The sequence below is a fragment of the Bombus huntii genome, chromosome 4, assembly GCF_024542735.1.
Source record: "Bombus huntii isolate Logan2020A chromosome 4, iyBomHunt1.1, whole genome shotgun sequence".
Taxonomy (NCBI): Eukaryota; Metazoa; Arthropoda; class Insecta; order Hymenoptera; family Apidae; genus Bombus; species Bombus huntii.
The window spans coordinates 2,809,062-2,826,421 of NC_066241.1; the positions used below are offsets into that span (position 1 = coordinate 2,809,062).

At 41.8% G+C, this 17,360-nt stretch overlaps 1 protein-coding gene across 16 annotated transcripts in view; it reads left to right on the forward strand.

Annotated features, from left to right (window-relative positions):
- The window catches only part of LOC126864580 (ras GTPase-activating protein raskol), a 255,631-nt gene that overhangs the window by 213,625 nt on the left and 24,646 nt on the right, over positions 1-17,360 (forward strand). For all 16 annotated transcript variants that reach the window (XM_050616044.1, XM_050616045.1, XM_050616050.1 and 13 more), the window contains one exon: positions 16,349-16,443. In XM_050616044.1, the coding sequence (XP_050472001.1) occupies positions 16,349-16,443 (95 nt within the window). The remainder of the gene's footprint in view (positions 1-16,348; positions 16,444-17,360) is intronic.

Here is a 17,360-nt window from a genome sequence, read left to right on the forward strand (position 1 = left end):
ATTTCATCTCTTTTTTTGCGAAGGTAGATTAATGTAGCAGGTTTTCCTTTCAATTCTAGACTTGGATAATTTTACGCGTGTTCTCCGTCTCTCTCTCCTCTTTCATTTACGAAGCAAACTACGATACTACGGATACCTATTATTGAATTTGTCCTAACGACATCCTTTCTTTGCGCCTTCCTCTCTTCTGTGTCGGTAAATATTCAGATCAAAAATGTGCAAGTATTACAAGGTGATGTTCCCTCTTTGAAATATAAAATCATAATAAATTATAACACAGACGTTCGATAAACTAGTTTCATCTTTAAACGCTATCGTGTATCGCGATCGTCCATAAGAAGCGTTGTAACAACAATAATTTATTTCGCTGTGGTCTATGTGTAACCGGTTCTGTTCACCTTTGTTCTCCCAATTGACTAATCGTTCTTTCAGGATTTGATCATTTTTTATCGATTCAATTAGCGAAAGGCGAGCAAGGTTGCTACAAGATCCGTCGCTCGTTGAGTTAGGTACGATTTGCTTCATTGGTTCCATTTTTGGGTGGTCGCAGAATGGAGAAAGAATTTTTCGAAAAACGGTTCGGAAACGAGGGTCTCGTGTCGTTTTCAAGTAGATGGGCTGACGGATTTCCAAAACGAAGAATTTGTTTTTTTTTTGCGTTCGTGTTGTTGAAAAATATTACATTGCGTGACTAAATTTTGATAAGTAATTTATGCAATCGTAAATGCATCGCAAATATTTTCTGTTTGATTTAACTGGCAGATTTTCTTCCAGTATTTGATCAAATGTATGGATCTCTTTATAAAATAACGCAATGCAGCAGGCGCTATCGAACGTACGCGTATAACGAGACGCGTATATGCTTGATTGGACATAATTCGTGGCGTAATCGATAATAAACCGACTTTCTATGCAAAGACGAGCAACTAACGTAGAACAAAACTGGTTTACGCGTACAAGGCTCGTGCATTTCCAAAAATGTGGATCAATTTATTGTTAGGCGCGTAACGCTGCTTCCTCTTTAACTTGTGTAATTTACATAACAAATGGCCTATTTTAGAACTTAATACAGCTTGACTGTGTTGCAACGGCATATAAAATTACCATGTAGAATAATTCAGACGAGAGGAATATATTAAATTAAATTCACGAGCTCGGGCAGAAACAACTTTATCGATACTGCTTTGGAGTAAGACCACTTTTGAAGAACGCGATGCAAGTTGAAACGTAAAAATCCAAACTATAAAAAAAAAACAAGATAGTAAAATCGTTGCAACCGTGTAACAACGCGAAATAAATAAGCAAGCGGCGAAATGACAAAGTAAAACGTTATTACGTAAAAGACAAGGAAATCGATCGCAAAAGCTGCAATTTATCTTATTGCGCGAACATCCTTCGATCGACTACCCGATGCAATCGAATATGAAAACGCTTGGTGGAAGCTAAAAGAACAAAATTATCGTAACGACCGTTCTTTCACGATACGACATTCTATACCGGCCTGTCTACCGAACTTGCGATGCCTATCGAAACTTTCACTGAACGCTAACAGTGAAAGAGGAAAAAGAGGACGTAAGAGAGCACCTGTACGATTAACGATAAAAGGACGAGATCTCTCGCAAGGTAACCTTGAGAATCGTAATAAGAAAATGAGAGAAGAAAAACGCGACGGTATAAGGAAAAGGAAGGAGGAGAGGAGAAACTCGACCGCGGTGCTGACACGTTCGAGAGGCCTGGTCGCGGGACCTACATCGCGAGATAAAGCCTGTTTACCTGGAAGGGAATAATTATTATTCGAGGGGAACCAGTTCCGCGAGTATACGGCAGGAGCGTGGCTGCATCGTCTGCCGTGAAGTCGGCGTAAAATATCGTCAGATCGTGTTCCCCAGGGAGCACGGTTCGTTTCTGGCTACAAGGCCGGCTTTCGATTCAATTAGAGGTGTGCTACGGTTGGGATACGTTCGAACGCTTCCTTGTTCGTAGCTTTTTCACGCTTGTTCACGCTTGTTCACGCTTGTTCGCGTTTGTTCAACGGAGCTTGCATATCATTTTTCCTGGATAACGTAATGGTGGTAGTAGGACGGAAAAATAGAGAAAATAGACGGATAGAGGGAATACCTTGGAACGAGGATACAAACTATTTCTACATTTGACGCAACGATAACGTCCTACCATTTATTTTGCGTACTTTGTTATCTTGTGCATTTTTTTAATGCTATTGGAATGCACGGTATGCATAGAAGATTTATATAATATTTGACGAGCAACGTGAATATTTCGCGTAAAAATTAGGTCGATGCAACGCGAAATATAGCCGTTCTGCAAAATTTGAAATTAGGGTAATATCTCGTTGCAGCTGTCCGAATTAACGTTATTAGCGAAAGTTTACGAGTGAGAAATTAAAGATTACCATTTTGAAGTCAGAAATTACAAAGTTCTAATTAAATATTGCAAATTAATACGTTTGAGAGTCGAGTTATATTTAGAAAGGCGTTTCTAAAAGCGACTACAGAACAAGATCGTACTTAATTGCAATTAAGCAAATCAACGAATGTACTATCGATGTTGCGGATTTGAATTTTAATCGATCGATTAATATTCATCGGCAAGCCGGAAGTGAAAGAGTTAAAATCTTTCCGTATCAATCGAGACTCGCTGACAGAGCGTTCGCATAAGATACGTATGCCACGAATTCACGGATTGCTAATTATTTAATCCACTATTCTTCTTCCTCTCAAGCGCGTAAGATGTAAGCGAATCACTTTTCACAGATTAACCGATGACTATTTTATTTAGATTTTACAGCAATTTTATATCAAAAACTATCGCATTCTGCCTCGTTAATAGTACCTGCGTTTGACTCTTATAGTTCTACCGTTATAGTAATTAAAAATGTCGGATATTCTATAATTTACAGGATCCGTATCGTTAAATTTAGAACTGCATTCGTGCGATCTGACGAAACAGGAGTAATACGTAACAATTCACTGAAATTTAGGATTATCTACGGACATCGTTCCCTACGGTATATGTAAATAGGCAAATCGTACAACAAGAGCCTATACTAGCGAACACGACAAAGGAACAGAAAAAATAAGAAGCCCTTGAATGAAGGTTTTGCGCAGACCGGGCAAGTCGGTCTTTGCAGTAACGTAACGCTTACTTACGTTAGTCTCGATCCCACGCTCTTTGCATAACATGACTGACCTACCGTATCGTCGATACTTGCCAGCCGACTGACTGTGCGATCTAACGGGCGGCCTGTTGCACGCGAACCGGCCTCGAGGAAATTCGCGTACATGTCGCCGAAAAGACCGCGACACCGCGTGCTGATTGACCTTTCCACGATATATAATCAATAAACGAGCTTTCCTCGCTGATTTCGAAGATTTGCAAAGCCGACCCATTGACACTGTATTCGTTTCCTTGGCATCGGTGTCGGAAAACGGTATTTGATTTTCTGAAACGAGGCAATTAAAGATAGTATTACTAGCTTGTAATGTACGATCGTTAAGTCGTTTAACGTGTTTGATAATACGCAACGCGAACGTTGTCAGCGAACCTTGAAGAATTGTTTAAAGAGATAGCAAATGGAACGTGCTCGAACCGGTAAAAGGTTGTTTTAAGATGACGGTGAAAAAACAATAATTTGTGTCGTACGAGCAGAGTCCGGCTACATTTACATTACCGCAACCTAGATGCTGATCTAAGGTTATTTTATTTATTCGTGTTTTTCCCAACTTTTTTTCAACGCATACGTCAAATCCGTGCGTCATTTTTCTCAAACAGATTTCATTCGAGCAACAGCGAACGATCTGTGTTCTCGTAACTTTCATTTTCTATTTTCAGTTCCAACCATTCGATTTATCCATTAAAAGTTTACGAATTAGCAAACCACGTTATACCTAACAAGATGTAGGATAAAATTCTTCCCTTTAATTCTCCTTTGCTATGGCGGATCGGCTATTTCTTCGCGAACTCGCCACAACATAACGCTCTCATGAGCGGCGTATTATCGTCAAGTTCACGGAATCATCGATGCAGATACGTGGTTTCGATAAACAGCAGCCACCGAAAGCCGCTTTGCATCAGGCCTTAAAAGAAACACGACGCGACGTTGTAACCTTCTCCGCGGGGCGCATCCTTCGATATGAACGGAACCGAAGAAACAGAGGAGGATAAGGCGCGACCAAGTTGTTGAACAGGAAGTCGCTTTTGCAACGTGCAAGGACAACGCGTGTGTGCGCTCGTTGTCAAGAAAGAGACGGATATTTTAAGATGCGCTTCTCCTTCCTTTTACATATGCCGCTTTTTCTTCCCTGTAAAAACTTGTTTCCGTTGAGCCGATACTCGTGGTCTTTTAAACATTTTAACGATTTTTACGACTATGCGAATTTCAAACTCTATCAACGCACGTAATATATACGGGTAATTCGGTTATAGATTTTTTATTGTTCAAATTCGTGGTTTTTGGCCGACGAAATGTAATTCCAAGTACAGTTCGTTGTTGTTAGAGTTCTATGGCGTCGGAAATGGTTAACCCTTCGCGATGCGACGAGAAAGATTATTCGACGAGCAAAAATTTCGTCTCATAAATATTTCAACTTTCCACGCTTTGCAAAAATATCGAAAGAAAAAATAAATTACGTGGACGAACAAGTCCCTTTCCACGCAGCTTTAAACCGGCTAAACGTCGAAGTGGAAAAAAGGACATCTGCAGCAATTAACTCGTACAATTGTCAATTTAAGGTAGCAATCAAATTTTCGCCAATGAACGAATAGCGAAACAATGGAATTCATAAATAAAAGTTAGCGATGCAAGCTGCGTAGCCTAATGGACTTATATTTATACTCTAAATACGTACCTGGTATGAAAAGGTCCTTCTAGTCGAACGGGCATAGGTGTTTCACGGGTGTTCGGATGTAATCCATATTTGCCCCATGGAGAATGTACGATCGACCGTTATTAATGCTGTTAGTATTTCACGGCCGAACTACGGCCCGAACTACGGCCCGAACATCCCATTTGAAATTGGTCCGTGACTTTCCCACGTGCCTTTTATCGCTCATAGGGATTGCGCTCAACAAAAAAATTGCTAATCCGTGCAGGTGTTTGATCTCTTCGTAAGGAGTCAGTTGAACTTGTGCTTTTTATACGTATCCTAGCCACGACGATCACGTAATGAAGTTTCTTCGAACGTTTGATGAAGTAGCTTTTTGTTTATCGAATAATCGAAGCCGAATTGTGCGACTGTTTGGCGATCAGAATTAACTTATTCGATTTTTCAGAAATCAAAAAAAGGAAAAAAAAGAAAGAAAAAGAAATACGTTTCAAACTGTCTGGTTTGTAGAAAAATTCTCATTCAGAGATCACGGTCGTTGGTCGCATGAAATTTGTTTTTAAGTACGATCCCCGAGTTGAAACAATAGCGGTTAATGGATCAATTAACACGATGATTCAAAGGAACGAACGAAACTTGAATTAATTTTTACGTTTGAAATTCACGAGTAGTCGCGAAGCAAGAACGTAATAAGCGTGAGAATTTAGTTGTTATATTATAGCTGGACGTATCTCTTTCTGAAGGCTATGTCCTGCATCGTCTGACGCATCATTTTGACGATGTATCATCTGCATAAAGCGCACCGTGCGAAATCGGATCTGTCCGATTTGACGCGGTCATTAATCGACGGTAATAATTTATCCGTGACAGATGCGTCAAAACGACGAATGAAAAAGGGAACACGAGGGAAAGCGTGACCAGGGATTAAATTCGCGACTGCCTCCGATGAGAAATTAGCATGTAGCTATTTATTTTATTCGAGCTGTTTATTTATTTGATGGGTTTGGCCCGTTTCAAAATGTTTTCGAAAGATTTGAATATTAAACGTCGTTTATAAATGCGTATGCATTTCGATGTATCGCGGATCGAATTTCTATACCTTTTTTAAGCTCTTTATCCGACACGTGGCAAATTCTTCATCGCGATGAAAATTATTTCGCCGTTCTTTCTCCGTCCGCTTTCACGATCGAACCAGAAATCGTCGACTGGCACGTCGTAAAAAGGATGGCTCTATTAAAATAGAAATGACCGAAGGGAGATCTTGTTAGGCGGAAGAGATTCACCGAGGAGCGAAAGGCAGGAACATCTGGTCGCTCGCTACGGTCCACCTCTGTGTCATCGTCGCTTTGAAAATCCGCCTTTGCTCGTTTGTATACCATTCACGCCTTTCTCGTATTCGTTGTGCGCGTACCGCATTGGATTTTATAGATTACAGATTATAAATGCTGGTAAAGAAACTTGAATCACGTGTACGGCGTTTTTAACGTGTTCGTTTCTTTTCTTGGCAACGGCGTTACGCGCGACGGTGGCTGATTTGGTTGTTGGAACAATAGAACAGATGACGAATAAGGGTTGAATGAAGAGAACCGTTATTAATAGTAATTCCGTGCTTATAAAGTGGGAAAAGAACGACGGCAGAATTTTTAATGGAATTTTGAGATCAGTTGGAGATATAAGTTCGATAGAAGTACAAAGATTAACCGTAGTAATAGATCCATAAAAACTCTGTCTCGCTATGATTTGCCTAATTATAAATTCTGCCGAAAAGAATTCTATCGCAGAATCGGAATACCGTCATTAGCTTTCGACGATTTACCACACTATATTCGATGAAACTTCCATCCGTTCGACGTTACGATCGTCGTCGCGGACCAACAGATACGATGTAAATTAATAACCTAACCGTGACTTCACGCTTGCATTCATGAATTTTAATCGTTGCGCAGATTGCATTCGAAACTCGGGATTTTGTTTGACGTTCCTTTGACAAATTACCGTCCCTTCCTTCTGCATATGTTCGATACATAATACCATCGATGTATCCAGGGGAAAGCGATTTCCAATGGCTACGATTTGTCGTAAATGGGGTTTGTGAATTTATCGTTTTCGTGAATTCATAGCGCAACAAGCTAGTTCACGCCTTATTCTAACGCACGAAACACGCTTGTTTGCAGATGAACGCCCAATTGGTCGAAAACTCGAAAGAACGCGACAAAATCGACCAAGACGAATCGGTGTTTCTTTCGGCAAGCGCGATAAAATTTATTTTTTCGGTGAGCGAAGGCATGAAATCGTTTTTTTTTTTCCTTTTTAGGAATTTATAGAGTGATCTTAACGCAGTTATAATGTAACTTGCTCGCTATTTTCATTGAAAATTTATTAAATATACGTATATTTCGATACTTTCGATCTATGTAGTTTGCAAAATTTCTGTAAAACATTTTGCTATTTAATCTTTCGGAATTTATCGAATATCGATACATCAAACTACGAAGAAACTGTCGCTGTTGCGACATGTTCGACGACGACTGTGAACCTGGCGCTGAGGAAGCGGGCGCTTATGTCCACCGGGAACAATGCAGAGCAGCATCGCAAGCAAGCGTGTGTTCACGTATATCCGACGTAAATCGTGTTTGGTCATCGTTCGCCCATAAATAATTCCAGCCAGGGGACAATAGGTCGAACAGCTGAAAACGGCCTAAAAAGCAGCCCCGAGGCGGTTCTCGCGCGGCAACGCGCCGGTGACACGACAGACCGAACAAGTACTCGCGTGATGGCTTTCCGATAGAGTCTGCGCTGACGCGTGCAGAAAGATCGAGGATGCAGCCTGTACGTGTGCAGGGTGTCGTTTGTAAAAATAACCGATGCGAAAAGTCGAGAGGACGAATACAAAGAAGGGGGAGTGATGAAATTTGCAAGCTCGTAGCGGGACGCCAGACTTTCGACGTCAAAGTATCGGACTATGAGCGGCGACTGATTCGATCTTCTTGCAGTAATTTAATTAAACGATTCTAGTTATGGTAAATTTGGCGTATCCAAGAAGTTTTACGTATACCTAAAGACTAATTGGTATAATTGATTTCTAGGTTCTTAGTTAAAAGTGTTTGCTGAAATGAAATTTTAAGATTTCGATGAAACTAAAGCTAAATATTCTAAAATGAAAGATTCGATGCAGATTGTCTGCTTTTGACCGAAAAATTTTCGATCCAGTAAACCTGATGTCTATTGGATACCGGCGCCGATCGATTTCATCGTCGCTTTATGAATTTTTATCGTTAACGAAGAATTTCTAATTACATTAAATCGATACTCTTGTGTGCTAACTTTGTATTTATAATTTAAAATTTACGATAATACCGTATAGTGCAACGTATTTAAAACATTTCACGATCATTTATTTAAAAACAGCGTCTCTTTGATATAGAAATAGCTTCTGTATAAAAGTTAATCGTTAGTACAGGTAATGAAATCGCGACCACCATTCGAAACGCTGTTCTTGACGTCTAACCACCTTTTGTCAAGCATCGCGACAAAGTTGCAACAAACCGTACCGAAAATTGTTCTTTGATTTAACCGTGGACGCATATTTCGTCGAACACATCGTCGCGACGTTGTCAAGATTTAATAAGGTTTCACGGTGGACGACATAAAACGCTCGGAACCCCATAAAAGGAGGATCGAGTGCACATTTCGTCGATCGTTTGTAATGAGCGTAGACTTTGCGAGCAGGATAGTCACTATATGATAAAGCGATAAATTAAACGTACCAACCCCATACGTCTCGTCCTGTCCTTTTTTCAACGCGTTAACAGTCATTGTGGGGTTAATGGCGTATGAATCCCATGAATCGCAGCCCCGGTTAGCAGTCGATTTCAATAGAAACTAGTCCAGTCGGTGGGCTGTCATCGTTGTTCTTTTTACCGACTGCCCGTATCGGATCAAACGGCGAACCGGCGCGGCGCGCCGCGTCTTTTCGACATGATATTCTATCAGGTGCGGTTATCGTTTTAATCGATAATAGTCTACTCCTTTATTTTTTTTTTCATTAAGCAGAAACGAGTGTAACTCGTTCGCGGCCTTGTTCTCGGATCAAAAGACGAAGTAATTAATTCTCCGTAGCAGCATCCCGGCACGAATAACGGTAATCGGTGAAAGAATGCAGACAGAAAACGGAAAACTGAAAGCCAACATGTCGTTTCTGCGTTGTTTTGGCGTCGGAGCAAGTTCTTCGACGACAAATTGCGTTTTGTATGGTCGACGATGTACGTAGGTACTTGGAACGCTTGAAAATTTCGTCTAAAAGTGACGCAAATACTTAAAAAAGTATACGCGTGTGTAACAGATTTGAAAGGTTGTACGCGAAACCGTTTTCGAAGGCGATTCGCGACACGCTCGATCGACGGAGAAACAGGAAAATGGGAATTTGTTAACAAATTTTCTTTCTTCTGTTATCTTTCTTAGTTCGCCCTAACGTCGCGTATTTTGAGCAAACGAAGCTACTCGTACGAACTTGAGTATAAAATTTATGTTCCTCGTCTTATTCGCCTTGAATAATATATTTTTCAGAATGAAACGTCCAAACGAAATACTTCGTTTTAAATCCACTTAACTGAAACTTAAAGTAGCCCTTGAATAATATCTCGAGTGATATAAGTTTTCCAGAACTTCGCGCAAGTCAGACCTTTATTTCGGAATTTCCTCGTTTCATTAATCTTCCAAACCACAGAGTTTGCGGGGAATAGCGTAAAATTTCCTTGAATCTCGTCGGGGTGATCTATTTAAAAGAAATTCTGCGGGCGACTAAAGCGTTTCTCCTCTGGTGCATTGTCCCCTGAAGAACTCCCTTGTCTAATGGAGACACCGGGAGAAAGAGAGATGGATAGATTCTTGGACGTCCGCCAAACGTTCCGCGGAATGTGCAAGGAAAACCTTGCCGAGGGATTTTGGGATTCCGCGAACCGAGTTTAGCGCGTTTCGAATAATTTCCAGCTGACGGCAGCTGGAAGAGGAGATGAGTAGGTTATATATAATACCGAACCAAGTTTTTCGCTCCTTTTATCATCGGTATTCATCTTCGTCTTTAAAATTCCTTTGGAACACGACATTGGGATTTGATTTAATTCGAATAAACGTTATCTTTGAGAACAACGCGCGTCTATGTTTAGAAAGAAAATAACTTTTATCCGTCCTCTTTCCGTCAAACTATTATGCAGAGAATTTCGTTACGAGTTTCCAAAGTGTCGCGAATATGCGTAATGCAGATTTCTCTAGATCCTCCAAAGAGTTTAACTTGATTCGAAATTTATTTCATAATAACTAGATTTACACGTCCCGAAAGAAAGCAAATTCCTTTTTAATTTCGTTAATTTCGTTCGTTATTCGAACGTAATTCGCATAACGAAAGGAGCGATATTTCGATATACCAGATATCCTAGGATTTCAACGACAAGACTGCGTCTACGGAGGCAGAAATCGCGGGAATATCCCAAATATCGTATAATCGCGAGTCCGCGCTTATCGAACAGTGTCGAGCGAAACGGATCGGTAGATTCGAGGTCTGATCGCAGATGAGTGCAGATTCGATAGCGTGGTTTTAAAGGTCCGTCGTTATCGGCACGAGCAATCGTGGTTCCAACACCCGGCACTTATCTCGGCCATAGTTGGCTGTATAACATAGTCGACCACGCGAAGATGATGACGATAAAGCACCGATGCTGGGACCGCTCGTTAATTCGCGGCACGATATCACCGAAATTAGTCGAAATGTATCCAATCCGTCGTCGCAAACGGGACGGTAATAATCTCGACGAAAGAAATACGGCACGACGAAAGAATCAGGACTTTATGGATTTTGGAACGGAAGCTGAGACTAAAGAGCGAACGAACGCGTGTCGAGGACAAAACGAAACGTTCTGACGAAGGAAGAGGAAAGCAACTTTTAACGCTTGTAGCTCTACATTCGGTCTATCGTAAAGCATCGGTAAATAACGAAAGGACTGGAAACTTTTTCTCTCGTTCTATTTTGCTGCGCGTGCAGCTTAAGGATAGTACCGGGAGTGAACGCGAGGCTCGTAAATTCGCGACCGCTTCTTGTCACGGTCAGCCAGCGAGTTTTGCATCGCGATCTTATCAGAGTGTGCACGGATTGTACGGTATCGTCGATGTGGAAGCGTGTCTATGCATTGTGACGCGGTCAAGAGAGACCTGCTTTATCGGCCGAGACTAAACAACGTTGTCGTAAAAAATCTCGTCTCTCGTTATACGATACTTTTACGGAAAATCGGAAATTTATAATGGAAATTATCTAATATCGTGTCTAATATTGGCAAATACGTCAACGGATACTACGATAGTATCTACTTTAAACTCTAAGATAGTCCGATTAAAAATGATCCAAAATAGGAAAAGTCTAATCCCTTGTTCAAAGATTGAATTGCCAGTCGATCGAGATACGATTCAGCTGGGTACTGTTCGTAATCGTCCGTCGATTATAACGAAGGAAAGCTTAATCGTAGATTCGTCGTACGCATGACGTCTGTAACGGTTTAATGGCACGTCGTTCTCGTAGAATTTGAATGCCTGGCATTCTGTCTCGTTGGGTGGTCCGTTGAATCGGATCGTTTATGAATGATTTAACGAGAGTGGGTCTCTCCAACCGAAAATCCAATCGGCATCGGTAGCCTCTAACGCGCCATTACGTCATACGACGGAATGCAAGAGGTCGACCTTGCGAACCACACAATCGTGCATTGTGAACCGTTGAATAGTCCGCGATTCTATCGCGAGGTTTCGAGTTCTTAGCGCAGTTGACGATCGCCGTTGGAAATTAAACTGATTCCCGACGGAAATTTTCACTGTGTTACTTCCAATTGCTTGCCGCGTGTATTTACTCGCTCGTAATACTCGTAATTGTTGCACGTTTTGCGACTGGAGGAACATTGGAATGTTTGAAAGACAGTGACGTGAGTAACAAAAGATTTAAGTGGATTTACGCAACCAACCTTGTTAGTTCTTAACCAACTCCGTTCTATGCGACTCCGCTTCTATAATATTACCAATTGAAATAACGAAATAACGTAGTTTTCAACTTTTAAACTCGAGATCTTCTTGACATTCTCATGAAATATTTCATCGTCGCTGAATATACAGATGTTCGTTGCGAGACCAATTTTATTCAAGAACAAATTATTCTTTTTCTTTTTCACGACGCCATTTTCGAAAGCAATTCTTTCGCGTTTCATGTTTTCTTAAACTTCAGAGATAGTAATCTACAGCGTATTTAATTTTCCATCTTGGTAGAAACGAAGATGCAATCGCAACCATTAACGGCGTTTCCAACCCTTATCCTCCGTCAACTTGGCCCGTTGTGCTAATATATCGCTTTCCAAATGGCCCCGTGCAAATACATAGGATACAGTGCGCAACCCTTAACAATGATCAACTAGGTCGAAGAAGGTCACTCGTTTGAACGACTAACAATAAAATATATCAATCGGCCGGCAGCCGTTTCGGTTTCGTCAAAAATCTCCGATTGTTCCTGCGCCGAACCCGCCCCGTCGATAGAACGGAATGCCGACAATCGCACCCTTTGTCGGCCCATTATTTCATAGCCTGCGTTTCTAAACGGAAACGCGATCGATCGATCCGCTGCGTCGCTCGATGCAAGTGCGATCACGATCGACGGCGATCGAACGCGCGAGGGTTTCGCGTGTCGGATCATTAATAATGGAAGGATTCGCGTCACGCGGTTCCATCGTTAACGAAACGCTCACGATTTCGAAACGTGGGGTGCGCGCCGTTTCTTTCGCTCTCGTTTCGTTTCAATTCCAATTGATCTTTGGCTGGTCGGGGCCAGCTTTGTGCACCGCCTCCGTTCGCCGTTGCTCCAGCCGCGGCACAAAAGATGCGTTTTCGCGCTGCACGGTGCCGCGTGCAGCTGCAGCCCCAGCTCTCGTGCATCTATCGCGAGGGAAAAGGGTTCGCGAGAGAACCGGTGCCCATTCTGTCGGCAATGGCCAATTAGCTATTCGCGTACGAGTCGCGACACAATGTGTTTTCGAGATGTACGCGAGCTCGCTCGTTTGCTCTTTCCGACGAAACTTTTACGGACTTTGAATTACAGAATGCTGCATTTACAACGGTCGTGAGATTCACAATTTCGCTGTCTATATTTTGTCGAACGTTTTCGAAAGTATCGAAAACAACGAAAGCAAGGAAGCTCGTTACGATACCTAGCGAATATAAATTTACGTAACGCTAATTTCTCTTGCGATTATCTTCGTTTTTAATCGCTGTCTCCACTTTACGTCTAAATCGAACGCAACGTCCCACCGCTCGTCTCTCGCGTTTCCTCTTCAAGAAATTGTCTCCCTTTTGTGCGCCATTTCTTTGTCGAATACCATTGAATTTGTGTCACAGACACAGGTCGCTGGCAAAAGAAGCGTCCATTCGATCGACGACACGCGCGTCGTCTTTTTCCACTCGTGTTTCTCGGTAGACGACTGGTCGAAGGACCAGTTTCCTTCCCTCTTGCAACTGGATTTTCAACGACACGACCACCAGTGTTTTTTTTTTCTTTTCTTTTTTTCTTTCACCGAAAGGTGTCACGCGATTTTCACAAAAGCGGCACAGCTGTCGGTCGCAAACACGCCTGTTTCGATTTTAATTAAATTCGAACGAAATGAAAAGCCGCCTTGCTATACTCCTAATGGTCAGCCTCGCTTCCTGTATTTAGCCAGCATATAATTAAGTTTTAGAACGATAGGTTCTCCTTAAAATTGCTAGCATCCTCAGCTACCATTTTTCGCGTGGGTATTGTGTAGTAGAACGCATCCTCGAGAGAGTAACGATAAATCGCTGCTCTTCAAACGCTATATCCCTTTTTTCTATATCTGCTTTTGTCTTCCTTTGAACGTTGCTCGGCGTACAGATCGAGCAAAGCTTTTATCCGTATCGGGAAACATCCTGGTGGAAATTACGACGTGTCACAGGTTTACAACTCGAGGAAACGGCGAAATTCGCGCGCAATCGTGGCGTAGAATCTGGCGGTTGCATTTTGCAATCAACATAATGGAGGAACGACGAAGCCGCGAGATACAAGATTATTAACGTCGCGGTTGCTTCGATCGTCAGACGGTAAATTAACTTGGAGATCGCTGAAAAAACCGTCATTGGCGAGAACACGCGATAAAAGTCGAAAATGCGGATTTAACGGATCGTAAACGCATCGGCTGTGTTTTATTTTATACGCCGATGTGTTGTACCGAGGGAAGAATTGAATGCCAGTCTATGCGGCCATTAAACGTCATTGGATATATGCTATTACGACCGATATATATGAAACGATGCTACGATGCAAGTCTTCTTTATCCTTTATCCTTTATCCTTTATCCTTTGGCAAGTATAAACAAGCTTCCCGGTACGTAATTGGAAAAGAGGAATTATTAACGTCTTATTCGTGAAGATAGCGTGTACCGATTATTTATGTCCGATAACTGTGAAAATTATCGTCAAAATGTATATAGTATGCAAAATATATTAGATATATCTAACGATCGATTTACGTACCTGTCCTAATGTCACAAATCAAATATCCGAATGTTGATTCGAACTTTAACATTTTGTAAGGAAATGTCGAATCAAACGAAAGCGACAAACGAGACGAAACGCGATTAATTACGATCACGTTGGATGCGTGAACGCAAATCGGAATCGCATCTCGATCGCGTCGAATCTAATTAACGACGAATGAAATTCAGCGAGCGGTAAACGGACCCCTTCTAACGGATCGTTAACTGCAAGAAACGCACGAATCTCGTTGTACTGGGCCAGCAACGAATAAGAAAGGCCCTGTAACTGGAGACTCTCGAGCCAGGAAGAGCGTTTAAATCGCTGACCATAAACAGAGAGAGAAAAGTCCGAGCACCGAAGGCTCTCGCGGGAACGTTAATTACAGGGCAGCTTTCGTTTCTTCTCTCCCTTGGTCGATTTCCGTTGACAGAAACGTGTGCGAGGAAGAGGGACGAAAGACGAATTATAGTACTCCAAGTACCGTTCGAGTTCACGCTGAGTAGTTAGTTGGGATTAAATGGAAAGAATCGTGCCAAAGTATACAACGAGAGTCGGTAGAGTGACTTTTAAATTAATCACGCGATAGAAAGTGGAACTCGGTTTGAAACGTTTAAACATCGACGCTCATTGTTTGGTTCGCGTTTTAGAGTTGAACGCTCGCTCGAGTGGATTTAACGATGGATACGTGGCCGGTTACGAGACTATTTTGGGAATCGGAAGCGAATAGAGCGATTAATTGTAAATCGACGCTCTGAAAGAGGCTTTCAAGCGAAGTTTCGTTTTCCCGATTTTTAATAAATAAAAAGCGAATCTCGTATATATTCTCATCAAATATTCGTAGAATCTATCGATCGATGGTATCGTACAATTGTAGGTTAAATCGTTATCGTAAGTTTATCTCGTAGAAAATTGATAACGATGACGATCGTAAAGAAGTAGTTACGATACTGTTTTCTAAATGAAAAATAGATCGTTCCAAACATTTCCGACATTTTCGTAAACTCATTTAGAATTCTTTATCGTTTCTATCTCACGCGTTTGATCGCCAACTATTTTTACAGACGGTACGAGAAGAGATAAGAACAGGTATTACGTCGCAAGCACTCGCTGGTAACGATCGATTCCTCTGTTCACGAATTCCTAGACAGAAGGCGGTACTTGCACACAGCGCCTCGGTCATTGTAAGCGTTTCCATCGTGTTTTCGATGGAACGCCACCATTATAGGGATCCCGTGAATGGCCCCACGACCGCACAATGGCCTGTTGTCGTTCTTGAAATTACGAGGTTCCAGCATTGCTCCGACTATGCCGTGACCGAGTTCCAAGTACGCGAACGAGCAGCCGGTTCCGAAACGGAAGTTCCTCTTTTAATCGCGCCCACGAATCTCCACGTTCCCTTCCTCGATCCGGAATAATGCTATTTCGAAGCCGCTGAAGCTGCTTCCCGATACGGAGAATCTTTTACAAGTGTGTGAACGGTCGATCGGGCGATTAGCGGATAATGGAATGTTCGTGCGAAAAAATGTCCAACTCGATCCTTCCCCCAGTCTGTTGCGAGAAGCGTAGTAGGTGGAGAGGCGTAGACTCGATTTTTAAGAAACGTAAGAATCGTTTGTGAATGTTTTGGTTAAATAAGAGCAAAGGTGGAGTTTACTCGATTAGGCGATACCCTTTTAAACAGAAGAACGCACGAAAAAGATTTAATCGTTTCGACGTCGGTTAAACCATTCGTACGAAAACTCAAAGATGCCATTTCCTTGTAGGGAGGAAAATCGAGGCAAACCGAGGGAAATGCGATTATTCGCTCGATAGCATTTCGATTTTCGCATCGAATACGAAACGAGATACGATAATTAACGCGACCGTTTGGTCTCGTTCGCACCGGAAACGGCTGAATTACCCTGTTGCTAAATCACAAATGTTCCTCTGTGTTTCAGACACGTCCTACGAGAAGGCCTGCCGAAGGGGTAGCGCTCCGGCCACCCCTGTCCTCGGAGCTCGACCCTTGGACGTCACCCCCAACAGAATCGTGGTAAGTAGACCTCGTTGCTCCCCTTTAAGTCCCTGTAATTTCGATTCACTGTAATTTCCGATCTTTCATAATGCAACGAGCACACCTCCGTACCTTTTGTTCGCTTCCAACGATAACGAAATAACGTGCTCTGCATTTTAAAAGCCACTTTTTAACTGTTATTACTTTCGTTATGATTTAATTTTAATTTTAATTGTAATTTTAATTTTAATATCGATCGTGGAACGAAAATATAACGAGTAACGATTTTATTACGAGTTTGCAAGCGTTTTTCAAGCACATTTGCATTTTTTTGATAGAATATAAATTACCCGATAACAAACGAAATAATACCGAGTAACGAAGAGTTAGGAATTCTTCTAGAAAAGGTGAAACGATGTTTATTCCGTGAAAAAATATCAGATATTTCAACTAAGATCTATCTTTGCACGTAACGGCATAACTATGCGAATTTCATCCTAAACAATTTCGTTTATTCGCGCGATCAATCCCGAAGAATTTTCACTTGGCCGATAGAAAGCACGTTAATTGGCGAAATATCTCGGAGTAATTATTTTATCGTGACGAGGTTGCCGGCTCGTGATCGCAATTAACGCTAAGTCTCCCTCGTTCGAGAACCGAAGAAGATCTTCGGTACGGTATCTCGTCGTAAATCCTTATAGCGACAAGTACCTATTTTCAGCGAATCTGTCAGCACCACGCCAAAATGCATTAGACTTACAGATTAGATCTGACTCCCGATCGTGGCAACTCCTTTCTGTGAAAAGAGCTTTCCGTGTATCTTGAAAGTGGATGCTTGAGAAGATTTTCGATCGTGGAAAGTGCGATTTCTGGCATCTGAAAAGCTTTTAATTCGGCGTTTTAATTCACGCGTATAAACATAGTTTCCTAGGAGATACCTTTATCGATCATAATCG